Below are 17,870 nucleotides of genomic sequence, written 5' to 3'. Positions count from 1 at the left end.
GGCGGGTCTCGGGAAACCGTCCAGTCAGGGGGCGGGCCTCGGGAAACCGTCCAGTCAGGGGCCCGGGCAGTAGCAATGCCCGAAGCACTGTCCAGTCAGGACGGTGGGGCGCGAAGCATCTCCCAATCAACAGCCAGATGGAAGAGAGTGCCAGGAGCACCGTCCAGTCAGAGCACACTCCCAGCCCGTGAGCGGGTAGTTCTCGGCCAGCCGTGCCGCTCCTGCGTACCTGCGCCGCGTGGGCCCAGGTGTCGGTTCCTCGTACCTCTCACCTGCGCGGGCTGCGGCAAGGACGCCTGGGAGAGCCGGGAGCCCGGCAGAGATGGTGAGTCCGCGGGACCGGGGCCCGAGACCGGGAGGGGCTGTTACGAACCGTCCGGAACCGGCTGGAAGCGGTCGCGGGGTGGGGTCCCGGCGTCCTGTCCGGCCCCCGCTTGTGGGGCCGGTGTCTCAGGACTATCTGGGTGACCTAGATGTGCACAACTGCTCTCCTCTCGGGGGTCCGGGAACATCAGTCCCTGGTCGGCTCCTCCCAGCCGACAGCCTGCGGGGGCGGGCGGGGAGCCTGGGGTGACCTGCTTGGGGGCCCTGGGCTGGGAGGGCGTCTCCCGGTAGGTCCTCCGTCCTAAATGACCCCAGCCTCAGTTCTCATTCCATGGAGGGACACTATTTGTCAGCTGACTGGACGCCTGAGGGGAAAAGGCGGAAATGATTCCTGCCCCCTGGGTTCTCACAAGAACCACACAAGGGAGAAAAACTAACGCAAAGGTCAAGGAAAGCCCACTGTGAGGTGGGGCAGCACCCCTCACCCCCTCCCACCCCCCAAGTCAAATGCACTGGCGACACAGCGGGGACACAGCCGGTGTCCTTTGTTCAGGGAGCACGTTAGCAGTGGTGCCCCTCGTGGTAGCGTGGTTGCACTTGACCCTGAGTCATCTGTGTCTGGGTACCAGTTCAGCACAACCCCTCCGTGGGTTTTTCACCTTGAAAAGATGTATTCACTTACTGGAACCTCAGATTTTCAGCAAGTGTAAAATACATTGAATTAGTACAGCAGGAAATATAACATAAAATACTTTCAAAGGGGTGAGTTTCAGGTAAAAAAAAAAGAAAATGTCATACATTACGTTTGTTAAACATTCTTTTAAAATCTCCTCCTGTCTGTAGTAAGTTTGTCAGGTCTGTCCCTTCCTGAACAGCTGCAGAGAAGTGAATACAGTACCACATAGTGTGGTAGGTGAAATTTCACCAAAAATACCAGTTATTTAATTTGTGACAGTAGATGATACTGTTGTTTTTTATTATCTGCAACACACTTTGCTTAAATCTGCAGTAAATTAGTTATTGCCCATGGAAGAGGTGGGAATACACGGATGTTACTTAGATATCAGTTTGTCCTGTCCCATGTGTGGAAGTGTCTATCATTTCTGCTTGGCTCCCCGTGGGTACCCTGTGGTGAATCAGGTCTCCCCCTCCCCATAGCCACAGGCCTGCCTGGGGCTCTGTTCCCTTCTGTAGATTTAGTCATCCATTCCTTTACCAATTCCGTCCTGTCAGGAGTTGCTGCTGCTTTAAAACCCTTGCAGTGTGATAGACGGATTCCTGCCTGGTACTTCAGAATATTTTGGCTGTTTGGGGGCATTTGTGTGTAAAGTTAGTATTTGTCAAATCCTAAAAAACATCTTGTTTGGCAATTTTATGGAATTTCATAAAGACTCTGTCTTGGGAGGGTTGATATCTTGATAACACTGATTTCTTTTTAAGAACATGTGCCATCTTGTCATTTATTTCATTTTGCTTTGTTATTATCCTTCATGTTTTAAAATTTTTGTTAGGTTCTTTTTATAGCCTTCATTAAACTGATGTTGTACTACTTCAATTTGGTTTTTACCATGGTATGTGTTATCTTTTTTTTTTTTGAGTAATAATTTTTATTGGAGTATAGTTGATTAACAATATGTTAGTTTCTGCTGTATGTGTTATCTTTTTTACCTTTTTTAAAATTAATTTTTATTGGAGTATAGTTGCTTTACGATGTTATGTTAGTTTCTACTGTACAGCAGAGTGAATCAGCTATACATATACATATATCCCCTCTTTTTTGGATTTCCTTCCCATTTAGGTCACAACAGAACACTGAGTAGAGTCCCCTGTGCTATACAGTAGGTTCTCATTAGTTATCGTTATTTATTTATTTATTTTTTGCGGTATGTGGGCCTCTCACTGTTGTGGCCTCTCCCGTTGCGGAGCACAGGCTCCGGACACACAGGCTCAGCAGCCATGGCTCACGGGCCTAGCCGCTCTGTGGCATGTGGGATCTTCCCGGACCGGGGCACAAACCTGTGTCCCTTGCATCGGCAGGCGGACTCTCAACCACTGCGCCACCAGGGAAGCCCTAGTTATCTATTTTATACATAGTATCAATAGTGTATATATGTCAATCCCATTATCCCAATTTTCCCCCCCCACCTCTCCCTTGGTATCCATACGTTTGTTCTCTTTGTCTGTGTCTCTACTTCTGCTTTGCAAATAAGATCATCTGTACCATTTTTCTAGATTCCAAATATATGTGCGTTAATATACAATATTTGTTTTTCTCTTTCTGACTTAACTTCACTTTGTATGACAGTCTCTAGGTCCATCCACATCTCTACAAATGACCCAATTTCATTCTTTTTTGTGGCTGAGTAATACTCCATTGTATATATGTACCACATGTTCTACATTTAGGTTGCTTCCATGTCCTGGCTATTATAAATAGTGCTGCAATGAACATTGGGGTGCATGTGTGTTTTTGAATTATGATTTTCTCTGGGTGTATGCCCAGTAATGGGGTTGCTGGGTCATTTGGTACTTCTGTTTTTAGTTTTCTAAGGAACCTCCATACTGTTCTGCATAGTGGCTGTATCAATTTACAGTGGCAGTATCAATTTATTCCCACCAAGAGTGCATGAGGGTTCCCTTTTCTCCACATTTATTGTTTGTAGACTTTTTTCTTAAGTTAAGTGTTTTTAAAATTAATTAAGTTTTTTGGCTGCATTGGGTCTTCGTTGCTGTGTGTGGGCTTTCTCTAGTTGCGGCGAGCGGGGGCTGCTCTTTGTTGCGGTGCATGGGCTTCTCATTGCAGTGGCTTCTCTTGTTGCAGAGCACAGGCTCTAGGTGTGTGGGCTTCAGTAGTTGTGGCTTGCAGGCTCAATAGTTGTGGCTCGCAGGCTCTAGAGGGCAGGGTCAGTAGTTGTGGCGCATGGGCTTAGTTGGTTCACGGCATGTGGGATCTTCCCAGACCAGGGTTCGAATCTGTGTCCCCTGCATTGGTAGGCGATTCTTAACCACTGTGCCACCAGGGAAGTCCTGTTTGTAGATTTTTTTAAAAAATTAATTTATTTATTTTTGGCTGCATTGGGTCTTAGTTGCTGCGCGTGGGCTTTCTCTAGTTGTGGTGAGCGGGGGCTACTCTTTGTTGCAGTGCGCGGGCTTCTCATTGTGGTTGCTTCTCTTGTTGCAGAGCACGGGCTCTAGGCGCATGGGCTTCAGCAGTTGGGGCTCGCGGGCTCAGTCATTGTGGTGCGTGGGCTCAGTAGTTGGGGCTCACGGGCCCTAGAGCACAGGCTCAGTAGTTGTGGCACATGGGCTTAGTTGCTCTGCGGCATGTGGGATCTTCCCAGACCAGGGTTTGAATCTGTGTCCCCTGCATTGGCAGGCAATTCTTAACCACTGCGCCACCAGGGAAACCCTGTTTGTAGATTTTTTGATGATGGCCATTCTGGCCGGTGTGAGGTGATACCTCATTGTAGTTTTGATTTGCATTTCCCTGATAGTGATGTTGAGCATCTTTTCATGTGTTTGTTGGCCATCTGTATGTCTTCTTTGGAGAAATGTCTATTTAGGTCTTCTGCCCATTTTTTGATTGCAATGTTTGTTTTTTTGATATTGAGCTGCATGAGCTGTTTGTATATTTTGGAGATTAATCCTTTGTCCGTTGCTTCGTTTGCAAATATTTTCTCCCATTCTGAGGATTGTCTTTTCATCTTGTTTATGGGTTCCTTTGCTGTGCAAAGCTTTTAAGTTTCATTAGGTCCCATTTGTTTATGTATGTGTTATCTTTTTAAAGTGAACTTTCCAACTTGCTGTTGCTATTAATTAGAAAGGTAATGAAATTTATTTTTATGTTGAATTTTTATCCTGAGATCTTGTTCAGAATCTTATTGTACGATTATCTTTGTGTTCTGTTGGTGTCATACATGTGCAGCTGTTGAGTTAGGCATTAAGACAAGTGTCTCCTGGCATTGCACATTTGTGCATTTTCCAGATTGGATTGCTAATGTAATGTTGACTGAGAGTCAGGTCATCTGTCCACACTTCATTTGTACCTGATTGTCTTGGAGAAAACAGTGAATTTCATACCATTTATATGTTCTTTGGTCTCGTTTGAATATTCCTTTGTCCATTTTCCTTTATCCAGTCATGCACATTACCATCTATTCCCCATTGGTAAGAGTGTTTTTTTATGTATGACTGTTGAATATTATAAAATGGCTTTCAGCAGCTCTAAGATGATTACAGGTAGATCCTGTGAATTGATTTTAGAGTTTTCTGTTGTATCATATAACATCAGTGCAGGAAAGTGCATGTGACATATGTACAGTTGACAGAAATGTTTAAAAAAAGTAATCCTCTGTTAAATGAAACTCAGCCCTAAATGTAGAACAAGCTTTCTTAAAAGGCTTGAAATGAACCCCAGTGGCAGGCCCCTCTGCCATTCTCCAAATATGACCAATATGTTGAATTACGTGAAGATATATGTAATTATATGTAATTATGTGTGTATATATATGTATATATTTGTTATTTAGATTTTTAGGTGCCAGTTTGCAGTCTTATCTCAAATGGTTATTTTACTGTTCTCCCTTACTCTGCCCTGCAGCCATTCATTCATATATATGTGTATCGATATCAACGTGTATATACACACATGTGAAAATCTCTGCCCCCCCCATATATATATACCCCTCCAAATCCCCTTGCTCTGCCACATTTTCCTCAGTAATTATGTTTGATTTGCTTATTTACTGCTTTCCTCCAAAAGAATTTAAGATCCACGTGGTTCAGAATTTTTGTTTTGTTAGTGCTGTAGCCCTAGTGCCTGCAAGTACTGTAACCTAAACAAATTTTACTAAATGAAAGAGCCAGAGGTCAGGTCTTCAAACAAAGCGTTTTTGCATGGGCACGGGGCTTTGGCAGGAGAAGCAGTGTGAGATGTAAGGATGGAATAGGATGTTTCTGTTGGCTGCTCTCCACAGCGCCCGGCAGAAGCTAGTTTATCTCCTCATCACAGTGGGAAGTAACAGTCACACTAGCAAAACAACTGTGAGGTGTGTGTGAAAGAAGGGCAAGTGTGCCAAGCTGGCATGATGTTATTAATTCACTGTTCTGCATTTCCTCTGCTGTGAACTCGTTTTAATCATGTCTGCTTTACAGAGTTATTATAAATATATTTGTCTTTCTCATATAATGTGTGCTCAATGGCACATTTTAAAAATTAGTATTGTAATATAACAAAAAAATTTTTTAAAAAAGAACGAAGAAAATCTCACAAAAACAAAAGAAAAAAGAAAAAAATTAATATTGTAAAGTGTTAAATATTTGATGGTTTCAAGCTAGGTGTGTTGGGAGTCCCTGTCTTAGTCAGCTGGGGCACCTGTAAGCTGGGTGGCTTATACACAGCAGACCTTTGTTTCTCACAGTTCTGGAAGTCCAAGATCAAGGCACCAGAAGATTCGGTGTCTGGTGAGAGTCTGCTTCCTGGTTTGTAGGTGGCCATCTTCTCACTGTGTCCTCACACAGCAGAAGGGTCCAAGGAGCTCTCTGGGGTCCTTTTTATAAGGGCAAATCCCATTCCTGGCCACCTCCAAAAGGCCCACCTCCAAACACCATCACATTGGGGATTAGGTTTTGACATGAATTTTGGGGGGACACAAACCTTCAGTTTGTAGCAGTCCCCATGACCACTCTAGGTTCAGAGATTCACTAGGAGGCCTCCCAGGCTTCGGTGTATAGTCTGCTCATGGCTGTGATTTCTGACTGCAAGAATAAAGCAAAGTCAACAAGATTGGGTACCTTTCTCCCTGCATTGAGACTGTCCTAATCCCTTCTTGTCTTGTCTGCCTTAGAGTCCCAGCTAAGCCCCTGCTGGGCAATCAGCCTCTGAAGGTCATCCGAAATAGGTTTTCAAAAGAGCTTTTTAGCAAACTGAAAACTTCTACCTAAAATTCCAGAAGTATATCTTTACTTAAAGATTGCCTGTTTTTTCATTTTGTTTACCTCTTTTTTAAAATAATTAATTAATTAATTAATTTTTGGCTGTGTTGGGTCTTCGTCGCTTCATGCGGGCTTTCTCTAGTTGCAGTGAGTGGGGACTACTCTTCATTGCGGTGCACGGGTTTCTCATTGTGGTGGCTTCTCTTGTAGCAGAGCACAGGCTCTAGGTGTGTGGGCTCAGTAGTTGTGGCTCATGGGCTCTAGAGTGCAGGCTCGGTAGTTGTGGCACATGGGTTTAGTTGCTCCATGGCATGTGGGATCTTCCTGGATCAGGGCTTGAACCCGTATCCCCTGCATTGGCAGGCAGATTCTTAACCACTGCACCACCAGGGAAGTCCCTGTTTACCTCTTTTTGAACCTCCAGTGGGTAAAAGTCATAGTAAAAAATCATTTATGGAGACCTAATCTTGTTTCTGATACTTAGGGTTCCAATTCCAATCCAGGCACCAGTTGGAAACAGCAAGGAAGCTGTGTCTCATTTTTCTTAGCACTGATGGGGATGATCTCTCTAGCATTTATAAAATTACAAGCAGATACCATCAGTATCCATTTTTACCATCCAAGCAGGTGCAGTAGCCACAAAACAAAACCATATTAAGTATATATAAAAAAAAAATCCCCCCCCCTTTTTTTCCCTCATTGCAGTCAAACCTTGTGTTCATTTCCGAGGGCTGCCATAACAAATTACCACAATGTGGGTGTTCTCTCACATTTCTGGAGGCTGAAGTCCGAAATGAAGGTGTTGGCAGGGTCATGCTCCCTCAGAATTCTCTAGGGTCCTGGGGTCATTTCCTGTCTCTTATACCTTCTGTATCCCCAGGCGTTCCATTGCTTGTGGCAGCATGATTCCAGTCTCTGCGTCCATCTTCTTCCTCTGCTGTCTTCTCTGTGTGGCTCTGTCTTCACATGGCATTTTCCCTGTCTCCTATGGACACCAGTCATTGGATTAGGGCCCATCCTAATGACCTTATCTTAGTTTGATTACATTTGCAAAGACCCTGTTTCCAAGTAAGGTCACATTTATAGGTATCAGGGGTTAGGATTTCAGCCTATCTCTGTAAACGTATTTAGCGTTTACAGGGATAGCGTTACAGCTGGGAAGATACTGGCTGGCACATGTGGGTGGGCCAGGAGGCCCAGCAGCTAGGCTGAAGAAAGGCTGGCTGTCCCCTCCCCTTTGGTTTGTCTAAAATTTTGTTTCAGCCCTAGGAACTGATTTAACTTTTTTTCTCCTGATGCAGTACAATCTTTTAATATTTTTTGCCTATCCAAAGCTCATTTTTGGGAACTTGCCAGCCCTTTCTCCTCCTGCCTGGAAGAGAGAGCAAAAATCACAGGTGTCACCTGTGCTGAACTTTGATTTTCTTCTCACTTGGCCTCCATGGCCACAGGCAGCTGGTATATCCAGTGAGCCAGACCTCCTGGAGTTGGATTGCTTATTTCTACCTCAGTCAACTTTTTTTTTTTTTTTTGCCCCGGCACAGCTTGTGGGATCTTAGTTCCCCGACCAGGGATGGAACCCAGGCCCCAGCAGTGAAAACGCCGAGTCCTAACCACTGGACAGCCAGGGAATTCCCACACCTCAGTCAACTTTTAGCCTCACACCAGACAGCTGCCCTTTCATACCCTGGATGACTCCATAGCTACCCTGCTGCAAAGGTTTGCCATCCCCTCCTCCTTCACTCTCCCACTTCCCAGACAGTGCTTTTGCCGTATTTTAGTGAATCAGGGTTGCTCTAGCAAATCCCAGTTCTAATGTGTCTGGTGACCCCAAAACCACCCCTAGGTCCTGCAGGTAGGACTCATGTGACAGCGTATCGTTGGAGTCATGACTATGATTTGTTACAACAAAAGAGCACAGCAGAATCAGCAAAGGGAAAAGGCGCATGAGGAGAAATCTGAAGGAAACCAGGTGCAGGCTTTTAAGAGTCCTTTCCCAGTGGAGTCGCACATAACACACCTGATAGCCCCAGCGATGAGTTGTGACAGCATGTGAAATACCATCTACCGGAGGCTCACTGGGGACTCAGTTCACCGGGGGTTTTTATCAGCTCACAGCTGATCATGTGAGCATCCTCTGCGCAACAAGGACCCAAAGCCCAGACTCCCAGGCGAAAAGCAGGTACTCAGCACTAACAGTGTTGTCTGCACAGTCAGAGACAGGGAGTAATAATTAGGGTGATGTGAAACCTTCAGAAAATAAATTTCCCACACACTGGCCAAGGCCAACCTTGCTAGCAGTCACTGCCAAGGATAAAGTTAAGGTTTGCAATGTCAACTCCTTTCCTGCACACTAAGTAGAGGAAACAGTACAGATAACTGTACAGAGAGCATCTCACCTCCAGAAGCTCCAGAAGCTCCTGTTGTTCCCTGTACAGTAGAGATATTCCTGTTATGCTGCTACTCTGTTGAATATGTACTAAATACTGGCATCAGGATTATTATATGAGAGTGTTTTCTTTCCCATGCTCATGGATGTCAGCGGGTTGATGAACTTTTTAAAAAACCATGGCTTAAGGGAGACATGCAGCTCAGTGGTCCCTGTGCTTAGGGGTTGGCCTGACACGCTCATGTGCCCACCAGGGGAGGGACACGGACGTGAGAGAAATTGAGAATGCAGCCTCTAGGATGGTTTGTGTGGAATCACTGTCTCCTGGAATTTGAGGCAAGGGAATGTTTCCTTTGTAGGAAAGCACTGCTGAATCCTCTATATATTTTATACTCAAGGCTAAATTTGCTGTCAGATGTTTTCTTTCTTAAATTAATTAATTAATTTCTTTTTGTCTGTATTTGGTCTTCATTGCTGCACGTGGGCTTTTCTCTAGTTGTGGTGACCGGGGGCTACTCTTCGTTGTGGTGCGTGGGCTTCTCATTGTGGTGGCTTCTTTTGTTGTGGAGCACGGGCTCTAGGCACGCGGGCTCAGTAGTTGTGGCGCACGGGGCTTAGTTGCTCCGCGGCACGTGGGATCTTCCCAAACCAGGGCTCGAACCTGTGTCCCTTGCATTGGCAGGTGGATTCTCAACCACTGCACCACTAGTGAAGCCCACTGTCAGATGTTTTTGATGTTAAAGTCCTTTGCAAAGTACGGCTCTTAACCTTATCCTCAAGGTCAGCAAGAGTACTCTTTTATGGGTCTGGTAGAAGAGCTGTTTTGGCATCATGTAATGTGTGTGTGTGTGTGAACTCAGAACTGGTGGGCAGCAGCACTGGCTCAGGAGTGTAGGGAACATATGCAGTTCTGACTTCCTATTTTCATGAAAATACACAGAGGAAAAGAGTAGAAACTGAGCTGGTGATAACTATTACACAAAAATGTTAAAATAAATACTTCTTCAAAAGAAATATTTCATTCAGCCAGTTGGACTGTCCTGATGGCCTGGAGTTCTTTAAGACAGTATGGCTTGGATGGACCTAGAGTCTGTCATACAGAGTGAAGTAAATCAGAAAGAGAAAAACAAATACCATACGCTGACACACACACACACACACACACACACACACACACACACACACACATATATGTATATGGAATCTAAAAAAAAAAGGCTCTGAAGAACCTAGGAGCAGGACAGGAATAAAGATGCAGATGTAGAGAATGGACTTGAGTACACGGGGAGGGGGAATGGTAAGCTGGGACGAAGTGAGAGAGTAGCATGGACATATATACACTACTAAATGTAAAATAGATAGCTAGTGGGAAGCAGCCGTATAGCACAGGGAGATCAGCTCGGTGCTTTGTGACCACCTAGAGGGGTGGGTTAGGGAGGGTGGGAGGGAGACGCAAGAGGGAGGAGATATGGGGATATATGTATACATATAGCCGATTCACTTTGTTATACAGCAGAAACTAACACACCACTGTAAAGCAATTATCCTCCAATAAAGATGTTAAAAAAAAAAAAAAAGACAATATGGCTAGCAGGCCCTTGCAGCAAGTTGGGTTCCCACAGGCCCATGGGCCTCTCATATTTGGTGGTGGAAAGAGAAGGAAAAGTTCCCAGTCCTTCATTGTGTTTGTATTCCTTAAACCTCATCCAGGTTGACCTTGGGCTTCATGTGCTTATGGATGTTGTACAGTAGGAAGGAGCTAAAGTCACTTGTGTCACAAAGGATTGATGGGTCTTAAAATGCAAATATTATTTCATTTGTATAGCATTTTTTTTCATTTCTCCAATGTGGTCTAAACCCTTTGGTTGGAGAAGAATAAGCCTTGAATGGTCACAGTAAAAGTGTAGAGATAAGTTCAGTGTGTTAGTGCTGTTAACTAACAGCAATGTTAGTGCTGTTATCTATGCTGTTATCTATGAGGATAATCTATGATTGTGGACATAAAGTAGCAGGTGTGATGACTGGATCACAGAGTAGATGTTAGATGACCATGGAATCTTATTTGAACTTCCTGTGACTTGAGTCCAGTTGTTCAATGCTGTGAGTCTCACCCATGCACCTGCACATATCTTGGGTGTTTCAGAACTCGGTGGTCTTTGAGGATGTGGCCGTGGACTTCAATCTGGAGGAGTGGGCTTTGCTGGATTCTGCTCAGAGGGAGCTCTACAGAGATGTGATGCTGGAAAACTTCAGAAACCTGGCCTCAGTGGGTAAGAATGACATTATTCCTTCACTTAGTCATTTAGAGACAAGCATTTCTGGCACATCACTGTTCCAAGAATTGGACCGTGGAAAGGGAATATGTTAACTAATAAGACAGACATGGTCATAACCATCAGAGACTTAGAATCTAATAGTTTCTCCCCATGAGACTGAGAATCTGTATTAAACTGAGTTCTTCTTTCTGTAAAGAAAGCTCCCTTAGCATCATTGGTGGATATAGATTTCATGGGGCCTTAAGGGGCCCAGTGAGGTCTGTTTTTGAACCATATGAGAATTTTACTGTGTTTGTTAAAGTGCTTACCATTTTGACCCCTTATACTTGTTATTGATGAAGTCTTGACATAGCTAAACTCCTCCGTGTCCTTTTTGGCTAACAGGTACCTCCTTTCTTGTAAGATTTGTTACCTTTTTGCTTTCAGAGGATGAGACTCAATTTAAGGCCAATGGGTCAGTTTCTCAGCAGGATATTTATGGGAATAAAATATCCAAGGAGCATAAAATATCAAAGTTCACTGGAAATGATTCCTTGGCCTCCGTCTTAGGAAAAATTTGGGAAGAACTCAGCCTTGAAGATCAGCACATAGATCAAGGGAGACATCTGAGGTGAGTTGCACTCTTGAGAGAAAGCAGTATTTCAGGAGGGAATCTTAGTATGTCATAAAGTTTAAAAAGCAAACAAAACACTTGTAAGCCTAGATCAAATTTGTTTATTCATAGAGATTTTCACGATGATTTTTTTCTTAAATGCGACATTGATGTTGAGTGATAGAAACAGCTGAAAACAATCAACAGAAGAGCCCATGTTTAAGAAACATTGTTTTTGTAATCGTTGTGGTTGAGCCCCCTTCTGTGGCATTGAGTTCATTCCATTCATTCATTCCATTCATTCCACTTTAAAAGTAGTCAGATAGGGCTTCCCTTGTAGCACAGCGGTTGGGAATCCTCCTGCCAGTGCAGGGGACGTGGGTTCAAGCCCTGGTTGGGGAAGATCCCACATGTTGTGGAGCAACTAAGCCTGTGTGCCACAACTACTGAGCCTGCACTCTAGAGCCTGTGAGCCACAACTACTGAGCCTGTGTGCCACAACTACTGAAGCCCGTGCACCTAGAGCCTGTGCTCTGCAGCAAGAGAAGCCACCACAATGAGAAGCCTGTGCACCGCGACGAAGAGTAGCCCCTGCTCACCTCAACTAGAGAAAAGCCCTCGCACAGCAATGAAGACCCAATGCAGCCAAAAATAAATAAAATAAATTTATTTTTAAAAAAAAGTCGGGGAGAAAATCTATCCATCCACTGAAATTGGTGAAAATGTAATTCTCGTACTTACTAATAAATCATTATTAATCAAGCCATTGATAACATGCTTCTCATTTTTAACAGAAATCACGTGGTGGAGAGACTCCATGAAAGTAATGATCAATGTGGGGATGGCTTCAGCCAGACTCCAAATCTTAACCTGTACCAGAAAACTCTTACTGGAGTAAAAAGGTATGAATGCAGTACACGTGGAAAAGTCTTCACACATCATTCATCCCTCAAGAGTCACATCGCTGTTTGCACTGGACACAAACCGTATCAATGTCAGGAATGTGGGCAGGCCTACAGTTGTCGTTCACACCTAAGGACGCATGTGAGGACCCACAGTGGAGAGAGACCCTATGTGTGTAAATTATGTGGAAAAACTTTTCCTCGTACTTCTTCCCTCAACCGGCATATAAGGATTCATACTGCGGAGAAAAGCTATGAATGTCAGCAATGTGGGAAAGCCTTCATTGATTTTTCAAGTCTTACTAGTCATGTGAGAACGCATACTGGAGAGAAGCCATATAAATGTGAGGAATGTGGGAAAGCTTTCAGTTATTCCTCAACTTTTCGAAGACACATGATAACACACACTGGAGAGAAGCCCTATAAATGTATGGAATGTGGGGAAGCCTTCAGTTACTCCTCAACTTTTCGAAGACACATGATATCACACACTGGGGAGACACCACATAAATGTAAGGAATGTGGGGAAGCCTTCAGTTATTCCTCGGCTTTTCGAAGGCACATGATAACACACACGGGGGAGAAGCCCTATGAATGTAAACAGTGTGGGAAAACCTTCATTTATCTCCAATCCTTTCGAAGCCATGAAAGGATTCACACTGGAGAGAAGCCCTATGAATGCAAGCAATGTGGAAAAGCCTTCATTTATCCCCAGTCATTTCGAAGGCATGAAAGGACACATGGTGGAGAAAAACCCTATGAATGTAACCAGTGTGGTAAGGCTTTCAGCCACCCCTCATCCTTTCGAGGACACATGAGAGTGCACACTGGAGAGAAACCTTACGAGTGCAGGCAGTGTGGAAAAACTTTCAACTGGCCCATATCCTTGCGAAAACATACAAGAACACACACTAAAGAGAAACCCTACGAATGTAAGCAATGTGGAAAAGCCTTCAGTTTGTCCGCTTGCTATCAAGAGCATGTGAGAATGCATCCTGGAGACAAATCATATGAATGCAAGCTCTGTGGGAAAGCTTTCAGTTGCCACATCTCGTTACAAAGACACATGAGAAGGCACACTGCTGAGAAGCTTTATGAATGCAAGCAATGTGGGAAAGCCTTCAGCTGGCCTGAACTTTTGCAACAGCACGTGAGGACGCACACTGCAGAGAAACCTTACAAATGTAAGGAATGTGGTAAAGTCTTCAAATGGCCCTCATCTTTACCAATACATATGAGAATGCACACTGGAGAGAAACCATATGAATGTAAGCAGTGTGGGAAGGCCTTCAGTTGTTCCTCATCCTTAAGAAGACATGTGAGGATACATACTACTAAGAAACACTACATATGAAGCTCGGGAAATCCTCCTGCAAATGAATTCATGCACAGTGCTTCAGAAAATTCACATCAGGAGAGAAATCTTACAAAAGTTGTAAACCTGGTATTGCCTTTATGAGTCCTTCATCACTAAAGTGGACCCATAGGGAGTGTATTTCCAGTTCTTTTGCAAATAAACATTTAGATGAAAATTAACTGTTGAAGTACTCTTTTGGCTACAGTACATAAATTTTGCAGGAAGTGTTTTTTCTTATGTTTTAGGAAATAAATCATCTTTACAGTTTGTTGGACTCATGGGTGATTTGAAGTGTGTTTTTAATATATAAGTAGTTTTAATATGTTAGTTCTTTAAATTGTCCTTAAAGGGGTTATTGGAACAATGACGGTGTGGTATTTGTTTGTATTTTCCTACTGGCTTAGTGTGGCAGATACTGGATAATCAACCATTATATGTTTTCCACCATGGATTGAGAGAATATTTGTTTATTTAGGCCAGTGGAATCTTATTCTGTTTTTCTTCTAAATATTTGGCAGAAATTTTTAATTATGCAGAGTTCTTCCAAGTGTACAGTCTCATGTGAATTGTTACTTTCAGCTTTTGCCCTTCGCTTTGTCCTTGCTTGTGATAGCGAATTAAACAGTGGGTTTTTACTTAAGAGACGCTTGTGATGTGATCATGAGATACAGAGTTCTGGATTGTGTTACGTCAGCATGGGTAATGTTAGGAGCTACAGTTCCCAGAATCCCTTCCTTTTATGATTCTGTGTTCGAATTTACCAGTAGCCTATTGGCATGAGATTTGGAAGGCAGAAATAAAGCCATTACTAAGTTTTTGCAGCCACATTAAAGTATGAGAGAGAGATGCATAGGGGCTACTTGGAAACCAGCTTTCAGCCCGTTTTCCTGATTGTTGGCCTTACCAATCAAGAGTATCATCAAAAGAAATGCCAAGTACTTGATTTCTATTTTTCTCAGAGTTATAGGCTTCCATAAATACCTCCAAGAGCTTGGTGTCAGGGATTCAGTCATGTGGTCAGGCACTCACAATTTGGATTTTCCTACAAACCCTAACATGTCTTGCAGACCACTAATTCAGACTCATGTTTAGTGATCTCTGATGCTGTGACTCCACTCTTCTCTAGATGTTAACATATTTTACAAGGTCTAATTTGTATAGCAGACTCTTTGTTCTCAAAACTTTTAGTGACTCTCTGATCGTGATTCTACCACAAAAGCTACAATGTTGTAGGAAAACAAAACAACCTGTGGGACTTTGTTAAGGTATTGTATTTTTTTCCTTTTTTCTTTTTTTTTTTTCCGGCTGCATCATGTGGCACGCAAAACTTCCCTGACCAGGGATCAAACCTGTGCCCTCTGCAGTGGAAGTGCAGAGTCTTAACCACTGCATCACCAGGGAAGTCCTACTGTATTTTTAAATGCGCTGACTCAGTCCTACATGAGAACAAACATACTCCTCGTGAATTTGGGGAGATGTCTGTTAGAGCTGAATGCAGTTCCTTGATATGGGTTTAATTATTTATGTTTGATTCTAAGTCACTAAAAACAGTGTTTATTTTCAAGAAAAATCTTCTGTAGGTATGTCTTAGAAATATCTTGTTTACTGTGTTTCCAAATCACTTGTATACAAACTGTATTAGTTTCCTAGGGCTTCTGTAACAAAGCACCACACAGCTGGGTGGCTAGGGCAACAGAAATTTTTGTCTCACAGTTCTGGAAGCAGAAGTCCAAAGTTAAGATGTTGGAAGGACCATGCTTCCTCTGAAAGTGCTAAGGAAGGATGTGTTCCAGCACTCTCCAACTTCTGTTAGCTCATTGGCTTGCAACAAGCATAACTAATCTTCTCATGGGGGCTTCCCTCGTGGCACAGTGGTTAAGAATCCGCCTACCAATGCAGGGGACACGAGCCCTGGTCCAGGAAGATCCCACATGCTACAGAGCAACTAAGCCTGTGTGCCACAACTACTGAGCCCACATGCCACAGCTGCTGGAGCCCATGCACCTAGAGCCAGTGCTTCACAAGAGAAACCTGCGCACTGCAACGAAGAGTAGCCCCCGCTCGCTGCAACTAGAGAAAGCCCACGTTCAGCAACGAAGACCCAACGCAGCTCCCCCCCCCAAAAAAAAAATCACATGGCATTCTACTTGTGCATGCCTGTCTCTTCATATGGCGGCATTCTTTTTATAAGGACACCATACATATTGGGTTAGGGCCCATCCTATTCTAGTATGACCTCATCTTAACTATTTATATCTGCAACAACCATATTTTCAAATAAGGTCACATTCTGAGATACTGGAACTTTTAACATATGAATTTTGGGGGGAACACAGTTCAATCCATAATACAAATGTTATTATTTTTCATGTACTGAGAATATGTTAAAGTATTCCATTGCAATTATGGATTTAAATCAACTAATATTGTTAATTTAAGCATTATACAGTCTGAGACAATATTAGCTGGCATATACAAGTTAAGGTGGTTTTTGTCATATAAACATTTTTATTGTTACATACTTCAACATCTGTCATTAAATGGATTGCTTATTCTTTGTTAATAATAAAAGCTTAAATAATGGTTTTGTCAATGGTCTCTAGCCAAAAGCCACAAGGACCACATTGGTTTGACCAAAGAAAATGGATGTATTGAGTTAAAGCAATTTGAATGAGTGCACAGACAGTGGGATGTACCAGTCAGAGGTTGTTTGGAAGAATATATTTTCCGATTTGGGCTGGTGCTTGGTGAGTGTAGAAAGCATAAGTAGTTGAGGTTGTCTAAAACTAATTGGTAGAACAGAAGCAGTCAGTTATTTTTATTAAAGAGCAGTTGATGTCTAATCTCTAATTTTTTTTCCGTGCTAACTTAGGTTTTCATAGCACTCCATAGTTTGATGTGATTTGACCATCATCTGTACCTCCTTCCCTCCTATCATTCAGATGATGACAAGCACGGGGAGCACAGAGTTGCCCAAACTCACGTAGCTCATAAAAATGGAATGTCACGTTTGAAGGTTTTAGTTTTGCTTAATCTTTATTGGGAAGTGTTGGACATTTAACACTGGAAGGCAAGTGTGATTTCTGAATTTTAGAAAAATGGCATCAAGTTTTACAAAAAGACTCCTAACAAAGGAAGGCTTTCCTTTTATGAGATGTGGATAGGACAAGAGTATAGGAAACAAACACGTCAGTGATTATGGATGGGGCATTTGAGAACAAATGGGCACCTGTTCTTTTCAGGGTTGATGGCGTGTTCATTTTGACTGTTGGTGTTATCTCTGCACTTATAAGAACTCATGGTGCTTCACTTAAAATAGTGAATTTTACTGCATGTATATTAAAAATAATAGAAAAACAAAGCCTTCGTTTGCTAAGGGAATTTTAATACTCCTGAACCTTGACACCCAGCCCACCTCCATCTTGGGATCCTCAATAAATGCTGAAGGACCTGGAGGGGGCCGGGAGAAGGACTTGGGGCCAAACAGATTATTGGAACTCGGTCTAAAGTTAGGAAACACCCGCAAGGACCATGTCTGTCCTTAGCCTCCCACAACAGGAGAGAAGTGAAAGGGCTCCTGGAATCTTTCTCCGAGTTTATGCTAGCTTCCTCCAGTGAGATCTCTGGGAATGCTCTGGTCTGAACCATAAAAGTGCCCCTACAGTTCTCTCCAAGAGACCTGCCTGGGGGCATCTTAATCTTTGGGCATCAGCGTCATGCCTTTCCTGGGCCTGTCTGGAGGCCATTCAGCTCTAAAATTGCATCAGGCCGGGTCCTGTGACTTCTTGCTGGGAGACGTCATGAGGGTTCTACACTCCCACATGTGGAACGTTGCGGCAGCCGCATGGGTCTGGGAGATGACAGAAACACAGCAGTAGCAGAACCTGCGACAAAGCGACAGACGGCCTGTGGCCACAGCAACCCCCGCTTCCTCAGGAGCATCAGCTCAGTGCCCACAAGCTCCAAGGCGCACACCAGTCTCAAAACCTCCAGGGACGTCAAAGGGACATCCAGCCATGGCCCGCCCGTTGGCGCCCACGCGCATACACCCACTGCCCCACGATCATCCACCACCGGAGGATTTAGGTTGCAGGTG

At 43.6% G+C, this 17,870-nt stretch overlaps 1 protein-coding gene across 1 annotated transcript; it reads left to right on the top strand.

Moving 5' to 3' along the window:
• Positions 1-242: 242 nt before the first annotated feature.
• Positions 243-14,588, top strand: LOC132422620 (zinc finger protein 555). The gene is given in 5 exon segments (XM_060007431.2): positions 243-325; positions 10,791-10,917; positions 11,350-11,533; positions 12,310-13,712; positions 13,715-14,588. Coding segments are annotated over 5 exon segments (1,758 nt in total). The 5' UTR covers positions 243-322; the 3' UTR covers positions 13,756-14,588.
• The last annotated feature ends 3,282 nt before the right edge of the window (positions 14,589-17,870 follow it).

Source organism: Delphinus delphis, chromosome 3 (genome assembly GCF_949987515.2).
Source record: "Delphinus delphis chromosome 3, mDelDel1.2, whole genome shotgun sequence".
Taxonomy (NCBI): Eukaryota; Metazoa; Chordata; class Mammalia; order Artiodactyla; family Delphinidae; genus Delphinus; species Delphinus delphis.
The sequence above is the reverse complement of the archived record's forward strand: the minus strand, read 5'-3'. Positions and strand labels throughout refer to the sequence as shown.